The sequence below is a fragment of the Archocentrus centrarchus genome, chromosome 1 (genome assembly GCF_007364275.1).
Source record: "Archocentrus centrarchus isolate MPI-CPG fArcCen1 chromosome 1, fArcCen1, whole genome shotgun sequence".
In the NCBI taxonomy this organism is placed as follows: Eukaryota; Metazoa; Chordata; class Actinopteri; order Cichliformes; family Cichlidae; genus Archocentrus; species Archocentrus centrarchus.
In genome coordinates this window covers 20098622-20125054 of record NC_044346.1, presented here as the reverse complement: position 1 = coordinate 20125054, position 26433 = coordinate 20098622, and the positions used below count along the sequence as shown (strand labels likewise).

General features: G+C 41.9%; 1 protein-coding gene across 1 annotated transcript in view; it reads left to right on the top strand.

Moving 5' to 3' along the window:
* Nucleotides 1-26433, top strand: part of LOC115778833 (amyloid-beta A4 precursor protein-binding family B member 2) — a 55750-nt gene that overhangs the window by 16354 nt on the left and 12963 nt on the right. The window contains 14 exon segments of the mRNA XM_030727188.1: nt 5776-5882; nt 6652-6700; nt 9746-10783; nt 16744-16755; nt 16758-16792; nt 16794-16988; nt 17895-17913; nt 17916-18025; nt 18547-18618; nt 19287-19337; nt 20335-20420; nt 20795-20855; nt 24695-24841; nt 25440-25567. Coding sequence (XP_030583048.1) covers nt 9763-10783; nt 16744-16755; nt 16758-16792; nt 16794-16988; nt 17895-17913; nt 17916-18025; nt 18547-18618; nt 19287-19337; nt 20335-20420; nt 20795-20855; nt 24695-24841; nt 25440-25567 — 1937 coding nt within the window. The 5' untranslated portion in view covers nt 5776-5882; nt 6652-6700; nt 9746-9762.

The window sequence follows — 26433 nt, the reverse complement described above, 5'->3', positions numbered from 1 at the left end:
TGAACTATAGCTCCACCCAAGTGAAAAAAATTTTACTTTTTTTTTTTTTTTCTCTACATCATAATGACATGGCATCTTCAGTGCAGTCTATAGTTAGTGTTTGGACAGTGACACTTTTTTGTTGTCTTTACTACTTCAGCTCACTGGTCTTAAAATGAAAAGACTGTGATTTTTGAGTGGTAACTTTAAATGTTAAAGGCAAACTCCACCAGTTTTATACATCAAAGTGTTTTAGGTCAAATTTGAGTGGTCTGTACCAAGTAGCAGGCCATATTATTTTTCAGAGAGGTCCAGTTAAGTAAATCCACTTGGTAGAGGTGAGGCCTAACAGACAGTGATGGGCTAAAGATGCCTGTGTCTGGACCATATTCAGTATAAAAGATTGATGTAGCCATTGTGAAGTCGGCCACTGCTTTGTGAAGCCCCCGTTTGAATGAAATACGTGTTTTCAGGGTTTGAAACCAGATGCGACAACTGTGGGGTGGATCTGACTGAAGCCGCATCCTTATCCAATCATATCCTGGATAATCCTCTGATCTGAAACTTAGAATAACCAAAATTTACAAAATGGACTTAATGTTTTATTTAGTATGACCCATAATGAGCTCATAAACTCATCAGGAAAGTACTCGCATAGGTCAGAACTGAGAACTGTTTTTCCATAGACTTCTACAGGACCCGAAATCTTTTTGGATTCATAGATATTGCCCCATGGTGACCGTTAAAAATAATCCAGGCTTAAGGCACTTCTGCTTAGATATACTGTCTATAACTTAGCAGTCAAGCCTCCAAACCCCTAAATTTGTTGTAATGATGTTATGGGGAAACTATCCATAGAGGCCAAAACTGTTTTTGCTTCAGGCTGTAAATATTCTTTTTAATCATGTAAATTTGGGTATTTTAACATTGGGATCTGCAGGGATTGGCTCAGTTGTGGAGCCAGCCTCAAGTGGCTGTCAGAGGAACTGCTGTCTTGATTTCCAGTGTTTTGTTGGTTGGTGCAGATGAGTACTTTATTAATAATAATAATAATAATAATAATAATTGCAAGCAGTAATGAGAGGGTCCTCACATCTTGGCGCATGTCCAGGCGTGCCATGGTTGAGCCGTGCTACAGCTCAGGCATGTTGCAGATGAGGAGTGTCATGCAGAGCATGGGATACTACTCAGGTGTTGTATAATATTGCTACTGAACTAATCTCCATCCCCACTAGGTGGAGATGGAAAATACCCTCTAATTATACACTATATTGCCAAATGCATTCACTCATCCATCCAAATCATTGAATTACCTGTTACAGTCACTTTCATGGCCACAGGTTTTGGCATGCAGGCTGCTTCTATGAACATTTGTAAAAGAATGGGTCGCTCTCAGGAACTCAGTGAATTTGACTTTATTTATTTAAAAAGGACAATGTATTTTGATGAACAATGTAACAATGTAAATATGCCAGAATTAGCCAAAAGGCTACTTTTCATCTGTAGTCCCAGGCATCAGACAATATACAACAATATAATCTAACAAAAGCATTAAATTACACATGAAAACCCTCAATACAACAAGAAAACACAAAACAACAAATATAAAGCATATATCATTAATTACAACACACTAAAATAAAATGAATGATCACAAATCTGATTGCTCTTTAGCCTTTGTTTAAGATGAGTTTAAAATCTTTTAAAGGTTGCACTTCTCTTATTAGTTCAGTGGTTGTAATGACTGCTTGCTAGTGCTGCACCGGTGGCTAACTGCAATGATAGCAATCTGTTCCAGTAGGTAACAGCGGAAATTCTCAGGCCGGCACAACGCAGCGCCAGCTAATAGGGTGCTAGCTGTAACCCTGTGCTGTGGTGCATAGTGCGCAGATGTCGCCAACTTTCTGCAGGGTCAGTCACTACCAGTGGTGGCCAAAGTACTGACATTCTGTACTTAAGTAAAAGTACAAATACTTGTGTTAAAAACTACTCTGGTAAAAGTTGAAGTACAGGTTCAACTTCTGTACTCAAGTAAAAGTAAAAAAGTACGGGCTCTGAAATGTACTCAAAGTAAGAAAGTAAAAGTAGCTCCTTGGAGGACGTTTCTACCTCTTTCTTACATCTTTCTCCATCTGAGTGAAGTTATTGCTCATTCTTTGCTGTCCCTTAAAATACAGCAGCTGTTCTTTTAGCTAGCAGACACACTGTGTGACAAACTGCACACACTTTTTTTGTCCTTTACATTTTCTGTCATTTCTTTTCCTCACCGTTCCAGCGTGCAGCCTCTATGTAAAGCACAACTTCCTCTAGCTCTTTCCGGTCTCCGAGCGAGCGTTGCAGGAGCCTCTCCCTTTACCGTGTGGGGTGTCTGTTCCCTCCCACCCTGTTGTTGCGACTTCCAAGAAAAAACCGCTTACAATCAAAAGCCGGCTCCCGTACTGACCGGAAATGCAATTGTTTCTCAGACGCATTAAACCTAAAGTAACGAGCTTGTTTTGAAAATGTAAGAAGTAGAAAGTACAGATACTCGTGTAAAAATGTAGTGAGTAAAAGTAAAAAGTTGTCAGAAAAATAAATACTCAAGTAAAGTACAGATACCTGAAAAATCTACTTAAGTACAGTAACTAAGTATTTGTACTTCGTTACTGTCCACCACTGGTCACTACTGACCTCCAAACTTCGTGTGGCTTTCAGATTAGCTCAAGAACAGTATGTAGATATTTTCATGGAATGGGTCTCCATGGCCGAGCAGCTGCATTCAAGCTTTACATCACCAAGCACAATGCAAAGCAGTGTAAAGTACATCAGCACTGGACTCTAGAGCAGTGGAAACGTGTTCTGTGGAGTGACGCTTCTCAGTCTGGCAATTCGATGGATGAGTCGGGGTTTGGCGGTTGTCCCTTCCTGTTCCAGCATGACTGCGCACTAGTGCACAAAGCAAGGTTGATGCTGTTAAATGAAAACACACTGAACCAGCATCATGGCCTAGAAGTTCATCCTGACCCCTTTAGAGGGAGGAGTGTTACGCCAAAGTATAAAACATGACATTTCCTGTTTCGATTAGGTGGCGCTCTAACAGTCAGTACCTATTGGCATGCAGATTTGTTCAGGGAATGACTCTTATCAGCCCTGTGACGTTTGGGGCAGATTGGACAGTTAAAGCAATTTTGTTCTTCATGGCTAAACATTGAAATTTGCCATTCCACTGGGGTCACGCCCTTTGCTACACATGTGTTTTGTACATCATGCAAAACACATTGTATACTCTTCATATGAGAAACCCACAAAATATGTAAAATTTCCCCTGACCTGACAAAATTCAGTGAGTTTTTAAGCTTGTTCAGGCCGTCAAAAAGCCAGTTCATTTGATAAAATAATAATAAATGGAGTACATACAATAGGGCCTTTGCACTGGTTTTGTGTATTAAGAAAGAAACAACTGAGATTACCAGACTTCTATAGCCTGCTCTCCCTCTCTCCTTGAGCCTCCTCCCAATTCACTACATTGACTGTTAATTTGTTTCTTTTAATATCAGTAAGGATGAATTGCAATGACCATTGTGCTAATGCTGCTTAGGTAAACATCCAAACTGTCAGCAGCAACATTTCATGGTGAACTATCCATTTCTTTTCAGTGTGGACACTCTTTTATACAAATACAAACTCACATATGTTCTCTGGTATGCAGACTTGTTGCAGCAGGATCCAAGAAACTGAGCATGCCTTGTAATTTTAATCCCAGAATGCAACATTTCAGTGGCTTTGTTTTAACGATGCACTCTTCTACATCAACCGTCTTTCTTTGCATTCATCTGTTTTTATACTGAACTTTGCATGTTTTAGATTATATGCATGCAAATTTAGTTACCTGCAAACCAATCTGTGCCTGCCAGTGTGATTCCTAAACGGCTGCTGTTCCCAGAAGTTTTGAAACTCTTACACCTGACACGGCAGATAGTGTAGTCGCTGATCCGTTTGATCTTGCGTGTCCCAACATAAACCATTAAAAGAGAAAAAAAAAAGCATTAGAATATGTGCAGCTGGGGGAAATTGTACAGCTTCTCCTCAGACGTTTCAGTCTTTTATCACAGTTGGTGTAACACTTAGGCAAACCAGATGTTTGCCTGTTATGTAAGTGAATACTCAGGAGAAGATTGGTGTCGCTCTCCACTCTTTTCAAGCATGCTATTATTCATATTCGCATTCAGGGAAAAATGAAGTTATATAAGCATGCGGACCTTTTGTTATTTATGGGATGCTGGTATGTAGTTTACACTTCAGGTCTCAAAGGTTATGCAGCTCTCTTTCCTTTAATGCCACCTTAGCACATCTTGCTATTGACATTTAGCCGTGGCTCATTTTGCGCAGGGATGCAACAATCCAGCTTTCCCCATTTCCGATACATTGGCTGTGTTTAAATTAATAAGCTGTTGTCCTCACTGTGAGGATGAGACTGGAAATCATTTATTTTATTTCTAAAGCAATTTCAGGCTTCACTTAAACATTTCTTTTCTAGTTCTGTAAAATAAAATTTAAAGAAAAAATTACATCTTAGAATATAAATCAACTGAATTGGTATTTAATTTATTAGGGACATTCAGCTAATTTATTTTCCCTTGTTTCATTTCAACTCAAAACGCACACACACACACACACACACACACACACACACACACACACACACACACACACTGCAGGTGTTGCTGATAGGAGACAGGTGAAGTGAAATGTTAATCACACTGCTGGCACTGTTATGTTACTATAAGTGTTATAAAAGCTTTCCAATAAATCTTAGCAAGTCCTTCGAGGTGGTTCAGTAAGTTGAGGAGCAAGAGAAAGAAGCCAAGTGTTGTCAACTCTCTCGGCCACAGTTTGAAGTGAAGTAGGTAACTTGCAAAGAAAAGCTGTTGGCGTAGTATGCGTGGAATGCCTCCAACCTGCTGCTTTGGTGTGTTAGCTTCCTCCATGCTACGCTTTAACGCTCCCCCCCAAAAAGTTTCTTTTGTAAATATTTAATGGCAGTTTAAAACTATATTTTACTAAATATTTTTGTGTAACACAGAGGTATCGGATATGATTTCTCACAGCCTGCCTTCATAAGCGTACCATCACAGGGTTGCGAACCACACTTTGGGAATCACTGGCCCACTGGCTTGAGTCTCTTGTTCCTGTCCTGAAAATACTAAGAGTTAAAGATAATAATATGTTTAGCAATTTTTTCTTTTTTGATTAACATGATGTGACTGATTTAAAATCTTGATTTAAAAATTGCTTTATCCAATTTATCTGTCTGCGAAGGCCACTTTAATCTGTTTGAAAATATCCATGTTATGAGTAAACAACTCTTTAAGTTCTCACAATTTTTACATTGTAAAATCCTTCCTGTGGTCTTTCCAGACCCTCAACCAGGTGCTGTGTGTGTGCATGTGTGTGTGTTGTAAAGCAGAGTAGGGGGAGTTTACAAGCCTCTGGTGGCATCAAGTTTATGATGGTTCCAGTCAGCAAAGGTTTGGCACGACTGCACCAAAGTGAGAAATATGAGCTCTGTACAAAATGAACCTTATGTTCACACACACACACACACACACACACACACACACACACACACACACACACACACACACACACACACACACACACACACACACACACACACACACACACTCACTCACTTTGTGTATTAATGTTTGATTGAGGTTATGAATAATTGATGTCTTTATTATTTGTCCCTCTTGTGCCCTTCAGACCTCTCGCTCTTTCTGCTCACCCCTCCTATTTCATGTTTATCTCCCTCAGGAAGCTGCTGCTTCAGTGAAGCCCTCGTGATTGGATGAAGAAAGAACCACTGACTACCAGTATGGACCTGCTCCATCCTGGAGTGTTCCACCATCCTTAGCTCTCATGTAAGTAACAGCTGTATAAAAGGCGTCAGTGGTTTTATATTAAAAAAAAAGGACTTAAATGTTTTTCTGTTCTGTTTATTTTTTTCCTCAGTGGTAATAACTGAAAATAAAGGCCTGTTTCTGTTTTTTTTTTTATTATTATTTGAAAGCATTGCTTGTGGTGTAGTTGTTGAACTAAGAAGATGTAGGAATTATATTTATAGTTAAAGGTATTTTTACTCGGCTGTAATAGCAAATGTCTCATTTTTAACCTGCGTTTTGGTATCAGGCTCGTCTTCCAGCCGTGATTCCTTCTGTCAGAATTTTTTTTTATGTGCCAGATTTTGACCTTATGTATTTCAGGGGCCTTTGAAAATATTCATAGTAAGTTAATGTACAAAAGGGGGTCAGTGACCTGGGTGGGCTGCTTCAGCCAAACTCTGTTAGTGTTTGGATTCACTTAAAACCTGATTTAAAAAAAATAAAATCAAAAATCAAAAAGGGGCACAATATGGAATAAGTCTGAGGTCCCTATTGGCTGATTTCTTCTTTGACTCCATCATGTTTGATTCATAATCTTTGTTTTATAATTTTGATTTCTGTGGTGAGTATCCTCACTTTATCGCAGTGTTGTGTTGTCTCCATCGAAACCAGCTGTCAGTGGGTTTCACATGGATGAATGTGGTCTCTGTGGGCAATCCAACAAGTTCTGATGATTCTTTTCATTTTTCCTCTGATCTTTTCTGTTTTTTTTTTTTTTTTTTCTCTGTTTTGTTTTGTTTTCCCCCAGATCTGCAGCTGAGTCCACTCAACTCTGAACAGTGACCACAGACTGTCAGGTACAAACACACACACACACACACACACTCACACACACACACAAACATGGTTTCCTACATGCTGTGTTTGTGTGCAGTTGGCATGAACCCCTGATCCTCACACATCTCAGTGCTGAGCTGTGTTTAAAGTTTATTCTCCACAGCAGTCTCTCTCAAGAACGAGCCTGATGATGGTCTCAATTTTTTAATTCATCAACTCCATTGAAAAGGCCGAAAACCACTTTCTCAGCCCTTGAGTTTAGGTTGCTCTATCAACTGTTTTTGCTTTTGTTTCAGTTAGGTTCAGCAGTTACTAGTAAACGCTGTACGATGGACACATTTCTCTCCTTGTTTCCTCGTCTTTCTTAACTTCAGGTCTCCAAAACTAGCTTGTAATTCTCATCATGCAATGTTGACATTTTGCACACTGACTTACAGCACTTAAAAAATATTCTCCTAATGCAGTGCAGTCATGTAGTCATATGAAAAACTAAGTACATCCCAAGATTGAATAGCTTGGAGAACCACCTACAGTAGCAGTAACTTATTTTCTGAATGATTTAATCAGTTTCTCACATTATTGTGAAGGAATTTTGGCCCACTCCTCTTTACAGTGTTAAGGTCCGGACTTTGGTGGCCGGACCGATGGTCTCACACTTTACTCTAGAATATGTTGACATACAGACACAGGTGTGGTCCTGCTAGGGTGCAACTGAGCAGCACTCCACCACTTTTTTCTCAAAGTGAAGAAATAAAATATCCATGTTCAACTAATCTGGTGAAAATGCAAACATCACTAAAGCATATTTCATAAATGAGAGCCAGTCAATCAAAGGGAATGGTCAAAGTTGTAAAACTGTATTTCCTGTGCAGAATTAAAAAAGTTTGGAGTGAAGTATTTAAAAGACTCCTACAAATATGTTTTACTAATGTTTGCATCATGCAAATTGTGCTGAATGTAACAGTGAAAAAACAGATGTAACGTTGTGCCTGACATGGCTGTGATACTTGCTGTTTGGAGTGTTCATTTATTTGGGATTGGGGGGGGGGGGGGGGGGGGGGGGGGGGGTTACCAGAGTGAAATTGGTGTGGGCAGATGGCTCAAAGCTGTGAGTCTTGTTTCTGTCTTGTTTTTGAGCCAAAACCCACATATTCCTACTTCTAAATAATACTGGTGTTTTAATGAAACGGAGCAGAACTGAATGTGGAGCATTGGAGGGAGGAGGAGAATCCCAGAGATAGGCCGCATAAGGATGGTTATCAGAGGCAGCCAAGGTCATCTTTAGTGAGCTGATGGGTTTGGGGGGTTTTAGTCAACATTTCTACTCAGAGTCCACCGTGTAGTAGCACTACGCCTCTGTATACATTAACAAATCCAGCAGCAGTACATGGAATGCAGAAAAAACAGAAATTTGCACATTTATGCATGTGGCACAGTCACAGAAATCCAGCTATTCCACACAGATCTCAGGGTTATATGGCAGACTTCTTTTTAATAAAGCAGCCCTGCTTAGCTCAACTTTATATCAAAACATATTGATTCTCCCTCAGCTGCCTCCCAAACACGTGTAAAACCTGTGCTTACGCTGTATTATTTTGTTAGTATATTACTCGCTCTTTCATCAGGTCTGCTCATTTTTGACCTCCTATTATTGGCGAAGTTGTAGCTAGAATGGAGGACATTACTGAAATAAACTGACATCTTTGTGCATATAAATTAGTGTTTTATTAGTAAATCACCTGCAGAACTTTTTGCTTCCATCTGTGGATTTTTGTGATTTCATCTTCACATTCCACCTTAAAAGCTGCTGGTAGCTGCTGGTTTATGGATTAATGAGTAAAAATAAAAGACATGCTGCAGCAGCTCAAAAAGTTAACCGGAATTGTTAGAACACTGCACCCTTCTTAAAGTCACTGAACTTTATTCACTTCTGAAGATCCATGGCCCCTTCTTATTCCTTCAGTTATCTCACTGATCAGAAGCACTTAATTTCTTAAGAATATCTTATTGTGAAATGCACTGTCTGTGGCTCTGATGTCCACCCTCTGACAGCTGATTGTATATGGTATTCATATGTTATTCTACAAGAAAATAAGTGAAGGGGGGAACCATTCCACACAGCTGCACTGGTGAAGACGGTCAGACAGGCAGAGGGCAAGAGATGAAGCTGTGCACAGATGATTTTCAGATCTGTACCTAAAGTCTAAGTTTGGTTAATGTGATCAGTTAGCTGACTGTCCATACATCCATTTTCACTCTTTCATATGACTGTATATTTGGTGCCAAAGCAGTTCTTTGTGTTGATGCAAGTGATTCATTAGGCTCAAGAAAATAAGAAAGTCCTGTCAGAGAGAAAAAGCAGAAACTTTAATAGTGGTTAAATCTGCAGTTTGGTGCATTATCAAAAAGAAGGAATGCACTGACCAGCTCAGCAACGCCAAGAGGCCACAAAGACAGCAGAAGATAACTAAAGTGGATGATTGCAGAATTCTTTCCTCAGTGAAGAAAAACCCTTTACACTATTTGAGAGCATTCTCGAAGAGGAAAAGGCATCATAGTCTAAAGTCTGCAATCAAGAGACGCCTTCATGAATGTAAATACAGAGAGTTTACCTCAAGATCCAGACCACTGCTCAGGTCAGATTAGAGTTTGCTGGAATACTCTTTGAAAGGATGAAATTAACCTGAATGTGTTTCAGGGCATATTTATTAGAAGTCATTGTAAACTATGGTCATTCAAAGAGTCTCTACAGGATTATTTATGCAGGATATCCTCATTGGCTACTCACTCAGTCAGCGAGCATGCTCTTTCATAGTCAGATCCGTCGCTCGCTCATCACAAAACTCTATGATAGCGATAACAAAAAATGCTCATCTTAAGGGACTTCACAAACTATGCAGGCTAAGCCAGTCTTGTATGCTTTCAATGGCTGGAACCTAAACCTCATTTATTCATTAGCTGGGACACAGTTCCTCAGTGCTATCTCTGCTGTATGCTGTCTGCGTTTTAACATGTGCAGATTTAAGATTTAAATTTAATCACCACTTATTCTTTTCCTGCTTCAGGCGATCTGTCTTGTGCCATGATGATGTCAGTAGATGTGACCAATCGTAACGGCCCCGCTGTCACGCCCCCCACCTCACTCAGTCTTCGCTCCTCACACAACCAGCTACTCACCAGCGATGTCATCAAACAAGGCTCCGCCACGCCTCCCAAATGTCGGAAGAAGTATGCACTTACCAGCATCCAGGCCGCCATGGGTCTCGGTGAAGCGGTGCCACCTTCATCATCACCTCCATCATCATCCCCATCACAGTGCTCAACTCCCAACAATCCCAAACTAGCAAAGAACGGGGCAAACCAGCTCCGAAAAGCTGGCCAGGACCACAACAAAAACACTACTGGCCCTGAGTCGATGGAGCTGGAGTGTAATTCAGAAATAATAGCAGATGACCTTAATGTCAACATAGCAGAGGAACAAGACAGTCACACTCTCACTAATAATGACCGAGAGGAAGATGACGACCTTCACCCAGACACTCACATTGATGCAGAGCCTGAGCAGAGAACAGAACCTGACATAGACTGTAACATAAACACGACTGCGGAGCTCAAACTGAGCAGCAGCACAGCTGACTTGGACTTGGACTCAGAGGATACCAATGACATCAGCATCCTGTCTGAGAAGGAAATGATGTTGAAGATGAAGATTGAGGAAGATGAGATGGTGGAGGAACAGGAAGATGAGGAGAAGAAGCCTTTACTGATGATAAACGGCGAGCCTCCAGTGAAGAACCACAAAGTTTCTCCAGGCCTTGAACTCATCTCTGACCTCCACTCCAATCTCAAGCTCCTCAAGAACTCTCCAGTACCCCCTCCTCCTTCCCCACCCAGGCAAGCCAGCCCAGAAGACACTCCCCTGCTCTCCATGGCCTCCTGCCCCTCCTCTTCCTCCTCATCTTCCTCTCCAGAGACGAAGAAAGACAGAAGAACTGGCGCGAAAACAGACTGTGCTTTGAACCGCATCCAGAATCTGAACCCCAGTGACGAGGAGCTGAGCTGGACTACCTTGTCCCAGGAGAGCAACTCTCCAGAGGAGACAGGTACACACAGACACACACACACACCACAACACACACACACACACACCACACACACACACACACACACACACACACACACACACACACACACACACACACACACAGCTCATGATACTAATGCTTTAATGCAGTAAATTTTACTGTGATTTACGTATATTTGGCATAGTTTTCATGTGAGCCTATGTCAGCTACTGTGTTTTTTTTGTTGTTGTTTTTTTCCCCTCCTCCTGCGTGCTGTGTGGTGGTTTCACTGTCCTCTCTGTTGATGATATGTTTCTATTTAGGGAGACCGTGTGTGTCTGTGTGTGTGTGTGTGTGTGCATGCATGTGTCCATTGTGCATATACAGAGCTCAGGCATTGCTGAAACAGAATAATAAGCACCCCCATTCTCCATTAAATCCCCCAGAATCCCTCAGGGACAGGAAGTGCCCTTATAACCTCATGGGGCTTGGCACACCATGTCAGCTGTGTCCTGTTTCCAGCTCCATCCTGAGTGTGTGTGTGTGTGAACCAGCCTTGCAAGTTACTTATAAGTTGATACAAAAACTAGCTGCCATTATCTTGGTATGTTTGAGTTTTCTTTTCTTTTTTTTTTTTCCATCTAAAGCTCCACAGAGAGGAGCTGCTGTCCTCTCTCCTGTAGTACCTATTATTCTGTATTGATCAGCTACCCTCATCTTCATCACTTTTATCTGTGAATGTGAACATGTGCTCTCAGCAGCTATTATGTTGAAGGCATCTGTAGAGGAAGGCAAGCTGTAAGCTGCATCAAGAGAAGCGCTATAGGCTGTTGTTAGTGTACCATACAGACTGAGGTTATTATAGGTAATTAAAAATAAACTATGTGTGAAAAGCCAAAACTGAACTGAAATGATGTTGTTTACTAACAACGGCTACAATAAAAATATACAGGAAATGTCTTTTGTTTTAGGCTTCAGTATTGTTGTGTTGTATAATAATACAACCCTGAACTTTTAACAAATGCCCCTCATTTAAAACTAAAAGTAACATTGAAACTAATAAAGACTAAACTAATGCTAAAACTTTGGGGTGAATTTTGAGAAAAATTCCTGAAAGGGCATTACCTCTTTTGTGGGCATTCTGCTTTCTTATATTTGCATGTTGCCCTCCCTCTGACTGAACAGGCCTGCTATATTGTGTTTCTTTGTCAGCGTAATGTTAAAATCTGTGTATGGAATTTATTTGGACAGTTAAAACTCTGGGGCTTGTGCTTTAGTGTAAGACGTACAAAACACATCCATCTCCTGCAGAGCAGCAGCCATGATCTGCGACGTAAGCCCGTGCCATTTGCTGGCTTCATCAGTGTTTTGCTGCCATCCTGTCGTTTAGACACAGGTCCCTTTAGTGTTCCTCATGGCTTCATGCAGTCATACAGATAAAGCCTATAGAGTAACAGAAGTGTGTGTCTGAAAGTGGCTACGATCTCAGCCTTAAACCATTCTTTCTGAGTTGGTGAGCTGAACTGCTGCTTTTTTTTTTTTTTTTTTGCTCTCTGATGACTCAGTCTCTCTCAAGTTGAAGGCTCTGAGCATCTGCATATTTCATTTCTCTACAAGTTGGATTACTAGCAGCTTGCATTCTGGGACTTTTCTGTGTTTTACTGCTATGCTGTCTGGATTTCAGAATCATATTTTCATGTGTTCATTTGTCCAGGATTTCCTTGTGTATTAAAGCCCATCTCGGGACAAGCATTGCAAATTAGCTTACGCTATCGATGCTGTGGTGTATGGCACAGTTCATGCCACACACTGTGTCCCTGCACAGATTAACAATAAACTAAGCTAACCATCTTTGAAATGCATCTTTGCTTATTTGCGCTGTCATTTAAGAGAGAGAATTATCTCTCATCTGATATCCTTAAGTTTTGAGCAAATTATTATGTATGTAGTGAAGAGCTAAGGAAGGGGACAAATAACTAGTTCAGTTGTATATGTCATGAGCTTAAGTATCTACCAAACACCTTGTCGCCCATACTGTAGTTCCCCTGTCTGCTTCTGTCACACTCACATTGACAAATCTGTGTTGTTCTCCCAGCAGTGTGATATATTCCTCTGTGGATGTTGCGGGTTAGAGGGCTGGTATGACCCTGCTTTCACACAGGGGAGGCAAAACACACACACACACGCACGCACGCGCATACAGAGTTTAAGACAGTCCTTTAAGCCGTATTTATAGAAGTCTGACATTGTCACACAACAGCATGCATTGTAAAGCTGAATTCACGGTACAGCATTCATGTCAGTTTGTGTAGGTATTTGGCTGCTTAGAGTGAAGTATTTTGGGATATGCAACAATGCAGTCCTCACAAAACCCAATAGCACATAGCTTGACGGTGATGACTTGATGCATAGGTCGAATGCTGTGAAGTTCGCCACAAAAAGTTAGTTTCTGCTTTATTCTGACTTCAGGCCGGAGCTAAGCTAAAGGACCACCAACAGTAGCTCACAGACCGGCTGTTGCACTTTTTTGTTACTGTCCCCGTGTAACAGTGCACAGTTACAACACGTAGACGACGTTCTGCAAAGCTCTGCGTAGGATCAGCGTACAGCCAGGCAAAAAAAGTGCAAAATTAGTGCAAAAAAAGCAACGTGTGATATCCAAAGTGTGTTTCAGCCAATTGTACGTCTCTCTGTCACCTTGTTTTTACATTTATCTCCTCACCTCTATGAGCCTCCTCATCCTCGCACCCTCCGCTGGATGTGATACAGAAAGATCTGGAGGTTGCCAGGACAACCAAGAGAGGCTGGAAAAGAGGAAGAAAGTAATAAACCTAGAAATTTGATAAGGATGACAGTGCCACATTTTTAGCCTCCTTCCATGTGCCTGGCTGTATGTTTGTTTTAAAACAGGAAAGGGAGGGCACGCTTTTTTTTTTTTTCGTTGTTGATGTGGCTGATGCTCCAGATAGAGCAGCAAACACAGCTCAGCTGCAGGGGGATTCACAACCTCCTTCACCCTCTCTCCTTATTTGTCTTTCACTCCTGTTTTCCCTCAGTCGCAGTCTGTCCTTCCTTTTTTTTTTTTTCTTGCTCCTCCTCTCATTCACTCTTTCTCCCCCTTTTTTTTTCCTGCCTCTCTTTTCACGTCATGTTTTCTCTACCTCTCTGTCTCGATGTGTCTCCATGTCCCCTCCCCACCTTCTCGCTCTCCTCACCCCCTCTCTTGCAGTGTCCCCCTCACTCTCATCTCTCTCCTTCTCTCTCTTTCTATCTCTGTCTGGGGTTCTCTCTTTGGTTACAGCACTGGGCTTTGCTGTATGAGAGGCAGCTAGCTAACTATGATGCTGGGAAAAGACTACATGCTGGCCATTGTGATTGTCAATTACGAGGTAGGTGCATTTACAGAGTTGGCCGGAAGCTACAACTGTTGTCTTAGAGTTTGAATGCGGTCTACGCATGTGTGCAGGTGTGTGTGTGTGTGAGTGTGTGTGTGTGTGTGTGTGTGTGTGTGTGTGTGTGTGTGTCTTCCAACATGGGGATGAAGTTGATCTCTGTAATGACATCATCTGCTGAAAGAATCTGGTTTGTTCGTGTTGTGTTTGTTAGTCTAGCCATACTGGTGTGCATGTGTGGTGTTATGTGTGTGTGGTGTGTTTGTGTGTGTCTTGCTTCAGAAGCTTGCTGCCCCCCCCCCCACCGCTCAACTGTACTCTGGCATGGAGCTGCATGCTAACTGAGGCTATCACAGGCTAACTGCTACGTAGGTACCCATTTCCACCAGCTGCGTAGGTGCACTTTAACCGTCAGCACCAGTGTGAGCATGCTGTCTTTTAATGCATTTCCTTACTTGCCACATTGCTTGCAGAGAGTGACACTGATATCTTCGATTCATTGTATAGCCCTAAAGCATTTCCAGCCAGACCTCTCCTCTCTCTTCCTCTTCCATCAGTGTGTTTCTCTAAAATCTTGTTTATGCAGATGCTTTAATCCACATCCAGTAGTCGTCTCGTGCTGGCACCCATTCTAAGTCACAATCTTTCCCCTTGCACACAGTAGACAGAGACACTCAGATTCTCCTCTCTTGTAGTTTTATTTGCACTGACCTATTTTTTGTCTCCTCATGAAAGACTCCAACTCCCAGCAGTCAGTGCTCCACAGCTCCTTGCTCTAAAGCACTGTCTTGAGCGCTGAGAGATGTCCTTATTGCCCAGTGTGTGCGTTTTGATAAGTTGTCTGTGATTTATGCTCCTTTAGATAAACTGAAGTCTTAATAACTTATCCTGTGCGCGTGCGTGTGTGTGTCTGAGTACATCACGGTCTGGCCCGACACCCCATTTCACAATGACATATGGCCTGCTGTCGTGGCAATGGGCCCACGGCTGTGCTTTATCTGCATGGTCAGCAGTTCAAAAATTCCTTGCAATCACGCAAACGTACATAAATACACACAGCACCAGCTGACCAGTCCCTCAGAGCTTGTATCATCTTTATGAGTTGCTACATCTCCGATGCAGTTTTGGGATCATCTTTACTATGTCTGCCATGACATCAGCTTCATGCACACAAAGAACCCATCAATGCTTGTGTGTGGTGTGCGCGTGTGTGGGTGTGCGCTGCCAGGAAACTGCAAAACCTTCAGATGAGATGACATTTTGTGCAAGAGTGAAGAAACATTAATATAAGCACTCTGAGTCCATCTCCACAGAGGATGTGTGTGTGTGTGTGTGTGTGTGTGTGTGTGTGTGTGTGTGTGTGTGTGTGTGGTGTGTGTTTTTCAAGGTAACAGCTGTAGCTCCTCTAAATATATCACTGCCCAATAAATTATGCTAACAGACATCTGCTCTGTTTGCTGATGTTGTGTTCTGTTAGTGGAGGAAAGTTTAGTTTTCACATAAATCTAAGTGCACTGAGCCAGTACAGCTGAGTTAAGCACTCAGGAGTTTCTTTTTGGTTAAAATTACAAACAGGGCCACGTGTGCTGACGGTTTGAGCAGATATTATTAATTTAGAATTTTTGCTTCGCTCCAAACGGGACTTTAATAGTGTTTTGAGTCCATATATCTAACTTATGACTTTGCTATGAATAAAAGTGTGAGTGGAGAACAGATCACAAACTACACTGTGAAATGCTGAGTTTAACATGGTGTACAACTGCTATAATTGAGGTTTATACAATATTCAGTTCAGAATCAACTTTATGTAGTGCCAAATCATAAGAACAACACTGTAAGGTAAAAAGACCCTACAGCGTTGACGAGACAACTCCAATGATCAGGTGATCACTTATGAGCGAGCTGTAGGCAACGGTGGGAAGGAAAAATTCCCTCTTAGCAGGAAGAAACTTCCGGCAGAACCAGGCTCAGGGAAGGGGGCAGCTATCTGCCTCGGTTGGGGGTGGCAGGATAATGCAGGGTAATACACAGACTGCGTGACTAGGGCCAGAGAAGAATAAGTGCTCATTTGTGTCATGCTGAAGAAACTGTAATATGTTTAAATCCTGATTGGGTTGCTCATTGAGAAGGCGTCTCACCTGTTGTAGATGTGAGAGAAAATCCTAATATCAGTGTGTTTGGGAGTAATTTTTTTTTAGCCTGTGTGATGTCCTTCATTTAAAAATATGCCCAGGTTTGTTTAACAAATGCTGCAACATCGCTTAACAAGCTTTGCTCAGTCTGCAGTTGTGCACATGGAGACATGGTTTGTTGAAAGGACAGCTGCAGCAGATGCTGATAATCCAGCTCAGCTGTTGACATAGCTCACTGACATAGCCCCCCCCCAATACTACATCTCTCTGCTGTCTCTTCTTAGTTTCTCTGAGCTTGTATTTAAAGTTAAATGGGTTCAGACAAAGCACCCAGTTAGACCTTCTCCTCAGGAAAAGGGTCCGTGTTCTGTTAGTGTATTGACTGCCTCTAGCTTCTAAATACACACAGCAGACATAGCCCCCCCCCAATACATTCAGAACAATGAACCATCCAAATGTGTTTTTCCTTCACCAGATATCTGGAGTGAACGTCGTTCCAGACAGACCCTGACCTGCCTCCAGGATTGGAAGAAGATCACAGATATGGCTGGTATCTACTACTGGCACATTCCTACTGGCACCACTCAGTGGGAGCGGCCCGCCACCCATCCACCTCCACCTGGACAGACAGAGTCCCCGGCCCTGGGTGACCACTCAGCCTCAACACCACGTAAACACTCCCTGGGCTCACTCAGCCCCTCACCCACTCCTGACTATGAGGTGAGAGACATTACAATAAAGTGGGAACACCCTTTTAGGTCAGTGCTTGCAGCTGTTTATACATAATATATATACAATATATATATATATACATTATATATATAATCTCAGCTAGCATTAGACTGACTCACACTTCCAAAATGCTTTGTTTTCTTGTGCGTGAGTGAAAACAATCAACAGTAGCATTTCAAGGTTATTGTTGCTGAAGGTGATAAAGACTGACTGACAGCCCAGCACACAAATCATCGGTCGGGGATGGAATGATTGGAGCTGCCTGACCAGTGAAACTGAGGGGAAAACATGCACTTAAAAATGGAACTGACTTTAATTTGGATAGAAAACATCGGAGTACATTCTGAGGAAGGCGATCAATTCACAGGATGCATGAAGAGCGTAATGGAGACGGACATTTCAATTTAAAAACAAAGTAATAAAGTCAAACTTGAAATGTATGTATTACTGGCAACAGTGCAATTTAGTCGATAATCAAAATCCTCCACTGTTAATAACTAAGCATTAATAAACTTGGAAATGTCACAGCGGTAAAAATGAAAATGTTTATTTTAAGGTTGGGATTAGCATAAATCAACAAAACCGCACGCAGCAGAAAATAATTATGAGGGAAACTGTAAGAACACGTATGTTGGAAATAAATTAAGCACTCTGTGCTCATCTTCTGGAACCAATATGTACACAACGTGTACTTAATGTTACTGTGAGATTTTATGAACAGGTATTTCTGACAACAGATAACAGATAATGAATTCAGATTTTTAGGACCAATCAGTGCTGCTGACAGTAATACTGTCAAATGGAAAAGCCGAGCATTTGACAGATATATGACAAGATGTATTAAAGAATGTGTTTGTTTTTTAACAATACCCTTATCTTTGCGTACATTTATAGTCGTGCCAGGCGGAGATCTTCTTAGGGGGTCGACCCGATCAGGCAGCACCACCTCTGACAGCTCAGTGGAGCCTCTCTCTACTCACGAGCCCACCCTCCCCACATGTGGATTTGTCAACAGCTGCTACTTTGTAAGCAACCAATGTATTTCTGTTTCATTGTACTTCACTGAAGTCTGTAATATTCATCTCAGTTTGTTTTCATGCTTCCATACGCCGGTTTTAGACAGCACAATATATTTGTCTGGTTTTTATGTGGTTTCATGTAAATATGCATCAAGGCAGCTGGGTTAAGGGAGTGAGGAAGAAAACCATTGAAACTCCAGTCCAGTAGCAGAATACAAGAACACTAAGCCAATCAATCAGTCAATCATGCAGAATGATGGGTAGAAATGGAGAGAGGAAAGGAGATGGATAGAGAGCGGCCCAGTGTAGATAAAATATTGATCCAGTGAGAATGGACTGATGTTGACAGATGGATGTGCCACAATCTCATTCTGGCACATCCATCTGATGCGATTGACCTCTAGACTGCTTGAGTATCACCCAGCTGCAAAAAAAAAAAAGCCAAAATGGCAGGCAGACCAACAATGGTGCAATAGCATGTCACTATGGAGATTCTCATGGTTTCTCTCTCTCTGATGTCTCTTCAGCCGCGCTCCACATCTCTGCAGGGGATGCCCGATCAAGAGTGTCGCTCTCAGCGTCACGAAGATGAGGACAAGGTAGGATCATTCATTTATCATCTTTCTTTAGTTGTTTTGTAAATAATGTCTTCTGCTCCTGTATGTGGATATTACTGTATTTGCCTCCTTGTATCATATACAGAGCAGTCAGTAAGTGTTTGGACTGTGACACTGATTTGACTTCAGAAATCAATAGCACGCTGCAGTACCTTTTTTAGTAGTGTGGCTTTTATTATGGTTTTCTAGTTATATTGATATTTTTTTCCTACCTTTGCACATAATTTTTTTTTAATCTTTGTCAAAATAGCTGAAAATTAGAACTTATTCATCAGTTATTTCAGATGCTTTGTGCTGCAGTAAAGACAAACAACAGAAATGGTGTCACCGTCTAAACAGTTGCCGATGGATCCTGTATGTTTGTGTTGCTCACATTCTACTAATCAAGAATCAGCAGATTCTCAGTAGCGAGGTGACTGTTCAATGGGAGCAAAACATTCAAAGTCCCGCTGGGGCGTTCTTGGCCTTCTCACTTTTATTAAAGAAATGTTTTGCTGCTTTGCTCCTTATTGCAACACCATCTGGGTGTGGAGTAAGCTGGTTAGCTAACAACATTGTTCTGTCTTTATCCCCTTGCCCCTCCCTCCCACCTTTGACTCCCAATCCTTGACCCGCCACTGTGTGTGTTTGTGTCTTAACGCTGAATATAGAAACAGGTGTGGAGTGAGTTTGGAGGAAAAATTGATAGTGAAATGTGGAAGGCAAGTATAATGCACTTCGGTGTCAGTGACTCTTGTTCTTGGTTTAACCTCAGCAACTATTTGAGTGTGTGCATTTATGCATCCTGTGCTAAAATTCACTGCCTGGGCAAAAGCATGCGTGGCTGATGCTTTTAACATAAAAGTAACTGCACAAACCGCAGCGGTTGATCGTGCCTGATGTAAGAACACGTCTGTTACTTGGCTCCGGCAACACACCAAGCAAGGTTGTTTCTTTCTTTACATTTATGTGAGTAAAATATTTTCATCTTTCTGTTCTACTGGCACAGATCTGAGTGTCTATTCACGCACAAGTGTGTGTACATACTACGTGTTAACTTTCTTTTCTGGATGCAGCATGCCCCATTGCACATAACACACCAGTGCCATTTATTCATCCAGCAGCAGCAGCAACAGCATTCGCTCCACACTTGGATGCATGCTGGCGTTCACTGTGAAGGGTCAGAATTTACATTTGTTTCGTGTCTTCGTGTCTTCTCCCACAGGGCCCTGTACCCCATGAATTTTATGAGAGTTATACATAGGTGTTTCAGTTTATAGTGGTAATATTTCTGGACACTGCCACAGATGTGGCTGGAGCAAAATTCCCAGAAGTCCTATGAAAATCATCAGTTTAATCCAACCATAGGAGAGGACAGAGGTTTTATTAATAATAGGATGTAGGAATACCTACTAAAAAGATAAGCAGTATGTTCATATTAAGATTGTTAGAATATGCTGTTAGGATAATGCCAGCTCCTCTTCCTGCTACTTGTTATTACATTAGGATCTCTTTATTGCAGTTATATTTGACTACACTCACTGTCCTGTCCGATCATTTTTTTTTTTTTTTTAATGGAGGAGACTGGTGTTTGAATGGCAGAAACCACTTTCAAAAACAATCGGTCTGTTACAGGTTGCATGTGTAAAACGAGGGTGGAACCCCTCTGGCCAGAAGTATGGGGGCTTATTTTGGTATCGTTTTATGTGTGTGCATCAGGACCTGCAGGCAGCCACGGTGAACCCTGACCCCAGCCTGAAAGAGTTTGAGGGTGCCACGCTTCGCTATGCATCACTCAAGCTAAGGTAAAATACAGAAGACACAAAAATCCAGTCGCCTCGCTGCGTGAATCTCTGAAAGCCTGCAGATCTGCAGGTATCACACAGATTTCCCTGTTTTTAATTAAGTTGCATCTCTCTGCTGTCTCTTCTTAGTTTCTCTGAGCTTGTATTTAATTAAAGTTAAATGGGTTCAGACAAAGCACCCAGTTAGACCTTCTCCTCAGGAAAAGGGTCCGTATTTTGTTAGTATGTTGACTGCCTGTAGCTTCTGTGAATACACACAGCAGACAGAAACCGTGTTAACACTGCAGCTAATGTTTGGTAATGATATATCGCTGCTGTTCAGACAGACCCTGTGTGGCATTTTTAAAAACTCGTTGTGTGTAAACTTTTTTCAGGAGCCGTCCAACAGCAGAAGAAGAGGAATCCAGCAGCGTCAACAGTGACCCTGAAGCAAAGGTAAGGGGGGTCTTTTTCTTCACCTGACTCATGGATCTGGTCCTGTTGGTACAGGATGAGTTTGTTTTGTGAAAGAAGAGAAAGCTCGCCCCCCAGTGGTGGAACAGGAAAATACAGACATGCTGCACATTGGTGACCCCTCTTTGAGCATCCAGACCAAAAATTCAAATGAGACATTTAAGCTTTAAGGAGTCTCAGGCTCAGTAAAACATACTACCTGGGAGAATGCCATTCACCTGCAAAAGGTCACCTCAGGATATAAATTCAGTTTTAATTTGCTCGGCATTACACAGACCTGCTGCATTCTGACATGACCTGCAGCAGATTTAAGTAAGGCTAAAATAAATGAACACAAACCACAAAAACGACAAAACACACTGAAAAACAAACAAACAAACTCATATTTCTACACTATGAGTTGCTGTTATTTGTTTCAGTGTTGTTACTTATTCATTTATTTTAGTGCATTGACTGGAATACAGACTTTCAGCTTTAACTCAGGGGTAAAACATAAACTATTTAATTATGGCAATTTTTACAAATAGACCCCTATTTTGATAGAATGACCCACATTCCAAAGACATGCACTTACTGGGGTTAGGTTAATTGGCTACACTAAATTGCCCATAGGTGTGAATGAGAGCATGAATGTGCGTGTGAAAGGTTGTTTGTCTCTGTGTTGGCCCTGCAACAGGCTGGCGACCTGTTCAGGGTGTACCCCCGCCTCTCGCCCTATGACAGCTGGGATAGGCTCCAGCCCCCCCTCCGCGACCCTGAACAGGATGAGCGGAAGCGAATGGATGGATGGATGGATGGAGAAAAAATTTGTTTTCGCCACATCCTTTCAAGCACTGTTAAGCTACAGTTAAGAGAGATTTATTTAATCTTTCAAATGTATTTTTTGCACAATAAGTCATCTTGGTAATTTCATGACTGTTACATGCCCATACTACATATTGTAGCAGTTAACAAACACCTCTGCCTAAAGATCTCCAGTTGGAGGCCAGGAGCAGGCACAAATCCCTGAGAGGGTTGTGTGATCAGAGCGGGGCATCTGATGTAAAAATCGGCCAACTCAACTCATGCAGATTCATCCACTGTGGTGAATAAGAGAGCAGCTGAAGGAAGCAGTACACGCTCATGCTGCAGTATTGTTTGGTGTGTTTGTCCTGTTTGCAAACTCTACTCAGTGACATTGAGAAAAGAAAAAAATGGGAGTGGTGGATGTTGTTTATATAAATAATTAGAAGTAAAATGTGGTACTCATTGTATGTTTATATACAGCGATATGCGATTACATCTGTGTGACTGTCAGCTGTCCAATACTACTACCATCAGCCAGACACTGTCCATCCTCATTAAGTGTCTTATGAAATATTGCTATGCAATCAAATATACACCCATATAGTAAAAGAGTAACATGAATTTTATTGTGGTTGTATGGCAATAACCTGCAACTAATAAAAATGCAAATAATGGTGGGAAATTAGTTAATTTTGCATTAATTCACAAGGCTTGAAATCCCATTGCTGTAAATACATTTATAGTTATTTATCTGATGTTACACTCTGCAAATATCACAGTTTGGAAATATCAAACAATTTGCTAAATCGGGCGCATAAATGTTACAAATGGGGCGTTTTAGCCTGTTAGTAGGTGGTTGCTAGGCATCATAATGACATCGTGATATCTGGTATAGATGAGAACGATCGTTTGCCTCGTCATCATGTCGGAGAATTTCCATTTTCTTTTAGTTCCCAGCTTTTCTGCTCCTTTTCTCTTCATTGTTGTTTATTTCCCTGGTAAGAACCTCATTGACTGGTTGGTGTCCATTCCCAGCCTTTACAATCCTTCAGCAGCGGTGACATTGCGATGAAGACACAAACACATACCTGCAGCTTGGGCTGATGGTGTGGCAGCGCACTCTGACAGTCGCATATTAAAGGAAACAAATTGCCCATCGCAGTAATAAGACTGGAGTGATTCCTTTTCCGTCTAGAACAGAAGTTAACTACATATTAGATCTCACTCTGAAGCCGTTTCTGCCTAGCAAAGTCTGGAAGAATGACTGCATTAGAACAAATTTGCCATGGGTTGGTGTGACTGACTGAGGTTATTTACCGTCTATCTCTGTCTCCCTCCCTGACCTATATAGTGTGCAAAGTGCTTTCTGAACAGACCGTCAAAATCAAATGAATACTTGATGAAGGGCGGATGGACTGGGCTCTCTCCTGTCTTCGTCTTTAACCATCTACCTCCATCTACATCCTATATATATTTTTTTTTCATTTGTTTACCTCTCTTTAAAATTGTTTGACTTTATTTGTGAGGTTTGTGATTGTCAGGTTACAAGTTCATAATCTCAGCTCTCATTTTAAACAAAATGATCCTGCTATCTCTTGACTTCATATCCAACTTTTTCCAAAAAAGCTGTGGTGCTGTGTAAAATGTATGCAAAAACCAAATAAAATTATTTACAAACTATTTAATCTCTCCATACATTTGAAAAATAGAATATTTATGAATGATTACTGCCGTGTTGCGTCACCTCTTCGCTTAACAACGCTCTAAGCATCTGGGAACTGCGGAGGTTTTCTGCTGCAGTTGTAAAAGAGGAACGGACCGCAGGCAGCTCGGTTTAGCACCCGGCTCTTTCATTATGGAGCTGCACAGTTTTCACACAGCTCCGAGAAAAGGTTTGACACTCTGGAATTACCAGGATTTCTGCATTGATTACTCATAAAGTGTGGTCTCCTATTTATGATGGTCACAATTAAATTAATGCGCTTAACTTAATAGCTTTCACTGATTCAAATTCACTTTCATTCCAGTGGCAATGATGCTGCAAAACACGGCACTGCTGTGCCATCCTGAGAAACTTGCAGCAGATTTAGTCAATATGTGGAAGGGCAGGAGACTGAACCACTAACCCTGCAATTAATGGGCAGCTCACTCTTCCACACAAGCCACGACTGCTAAAGGCGTACGCAGTATATTTACTGACTGACAGAGTGTGCTCTTAAGAAAGACCCGTACATGTGAGCCATGTCTCCATCACAGCAACCTTTACAGGAGCTTAGAAAATGGATTAAAATGATGCAACGAAGACCGAGCTGTAGACAATTCTGGACTCATTGTGTCGGCAAGAGTAACAGCAAACCAGCTGCTGGCATCTCTACAACTTCATGAGTCTTCTTTTCTTCTTTGCATCCACCATGGGGTGGCTGTAGCTCAGGATGTGGGGCAGGTCACCTATTTATTGGAAGTTTGGTGGTTTGATCCCGAACCCCAAGTTGCTCTCCTGTGTGTTCACTGGAGTGCAAATGTGTGTGAGTGTTAGATAGAAAGCACTTTGGTGTAGAAAAAGTGCTCAAGTATAGTAGAAAAGCGCTATATAAGAACCAGTCCATTTACCATAATTTTAAAAAACCCCATTAAATAGGAATGGGATTATTGGGAGGTCAACATGGCGGAAACCATTATTTTCCAAAACACTTTGCTGGGATATTCTGTAACCAGCGCAGGTGAGCTTCATGGTTCAGAGCAGCTTTGCTACGTCAGAGGTTTGGGAAAGGATATGCAAATGTTGCCTGTGTACTGTATTAGCCACCTTTTTAAGATCACAAGCACAGTTACCCATCCCACTATCACTGAAAGCATCCATGATTTCCTAAAGGAATTCCAATTTTTATTCTTCAGACCTCAGGAGGCGCTTCCACTTAAAAAAAACAACCCCCCCCCCCCCCCCCCCCCCCCCCCCCCCATAAAATTTCAGTTTCGAGATCTGATTTGTTTTCTTTGTATTTGTCATATATGACTGTTGTGTGCATTTCTTTCAGTGTTTCGCTGTGCGCTCTCTGGGTTGGGTGGAGATGGCCGAGGAGGACTTGGCTCCTGGAAAGAGCAGCGTCGCTGTTAACAACTGCATCCGACAGCTGTCCTACTGCAAGAATGACATCCGCGATACCGTTGGAATCTGGGGAGAGGTGAGGAAGATTTTGCTGTGTGTGTGTGTGTGTGTGTGTGTGTGTGTGTGTGTTGTTTCATGTGTAAAATAAGGGGCAGCTTGTTCATAGATTTTGGAAGGAGAGGAGAGGAAGGCTTGTAGAAAGATGAGAAGATAAATCTTTAGAGAAGTGTAAAAGAAAGAAAGGAGCAACACCAGTTAGCAGAGGTTACTGCTTTCTGAAATGTGTGTCAAGAGATGGAGGGAGGAAAGAGAGGGAAGTAGAGCAGCGTTCTGAAGTCTCTGTGGTGCGCTTTTATTTAATGTGAAGCGACAGAATGGACAGAGAGGGCTCGATCCCTCTTTTAATAACCTTTCATCCCCCCCCCCCACCCCCTCTTCTAGGTTTGATAATTTATTTAGAGACCTTCAAAGCTAGAGAGCTCACACAGACACACGTGTACACACAGATACGCAAATATATGCAACAGTTTAGTACAGAAAGCTCCTGGCATTTTAAAAGATTGCTTTTTTTTTTTTTAATTTTTATTTTTTCACTGCAGGAAATAAGGATTGCACTTTTTTTTTTTTTTTTGCGATGAGATTTGAAGGATTTTTGTGTGTGTCTGTGTGCCCAGGGGAAGGACATGTACCTCGTGCTGGAGAATAATATGCTGAACCTAGTCGACCCCATGGACCGCAGCGTGCTTCATTCTCAGCCAATTGCAAGCATCCGTGTTTGGGGCGTTGGCCGGGACAATGGCAGGTTAGTTTTTGTTGCATTCACGCTTTTTACTTCCCTAAATTTGACTTTCCTTTTCTCGTCTTCACGAATAATCGATGGTGTGGAAGAAATCACGTCACACGCTGTGCTCTAAATCAATTCTCTGTAGTGTAAATATTGTGAGAGATTTCTAAGTATATTTAGTGGTAATCTGGGTCCTGACTCATTGATGTCAGCTTCCTTTTCTTGTTTAGTTTTTAAATGCTTCGGCTGGTAAGTCGATGGCGAATTTCAAACTCTCGCTTAGGAAAAGGTCATGGGAACAAATGAGGGCAAGCAGACAGGTGGTGGAGTGTCGGGGAGAGGAGTTGGTGATTGATGAAGGGGAGCTAATGTCACATTAATTCGTCACTACAAAGACGAGGATGACACAGAGAGTGGCCTTTATTCTCTCTCACTACAAATCCCCGCCTGACTACCCTCGCTTTCACCTCAGCTTTAGTCATTTCAGCAGGCTTCACTAAAAGCGTGTTCCGACATTATACTGTCACGATACCCGACAGCTTCTTGGTTTGAGCTTCCTGAAGTAAGAATATGACATAAAAATTAAAAGAAAAAGGAGCTTCAAAATCCTTTTCTGGGTATTTGAAGGTTAAAATTAATCCCCAGATAGAGTGTGGTGGTGGTGCTGCTGTGCAACCAGCAGAGGACGCTGTCCACTGCTGCTGCATCGTGCACACCACAGAATGTAGGTTATCAGGCACAGCCGGGTGATGGGGACTGAAACGGTTGGTACTTACTGTTTAATTCAAGCTGGGATGCACACGCGCCTACATAGACACACATACACGCGCGTGCACACAGTCACGAGTTTACTCAGGAGACGGGATGAGGCTGAAAGCTTTTTG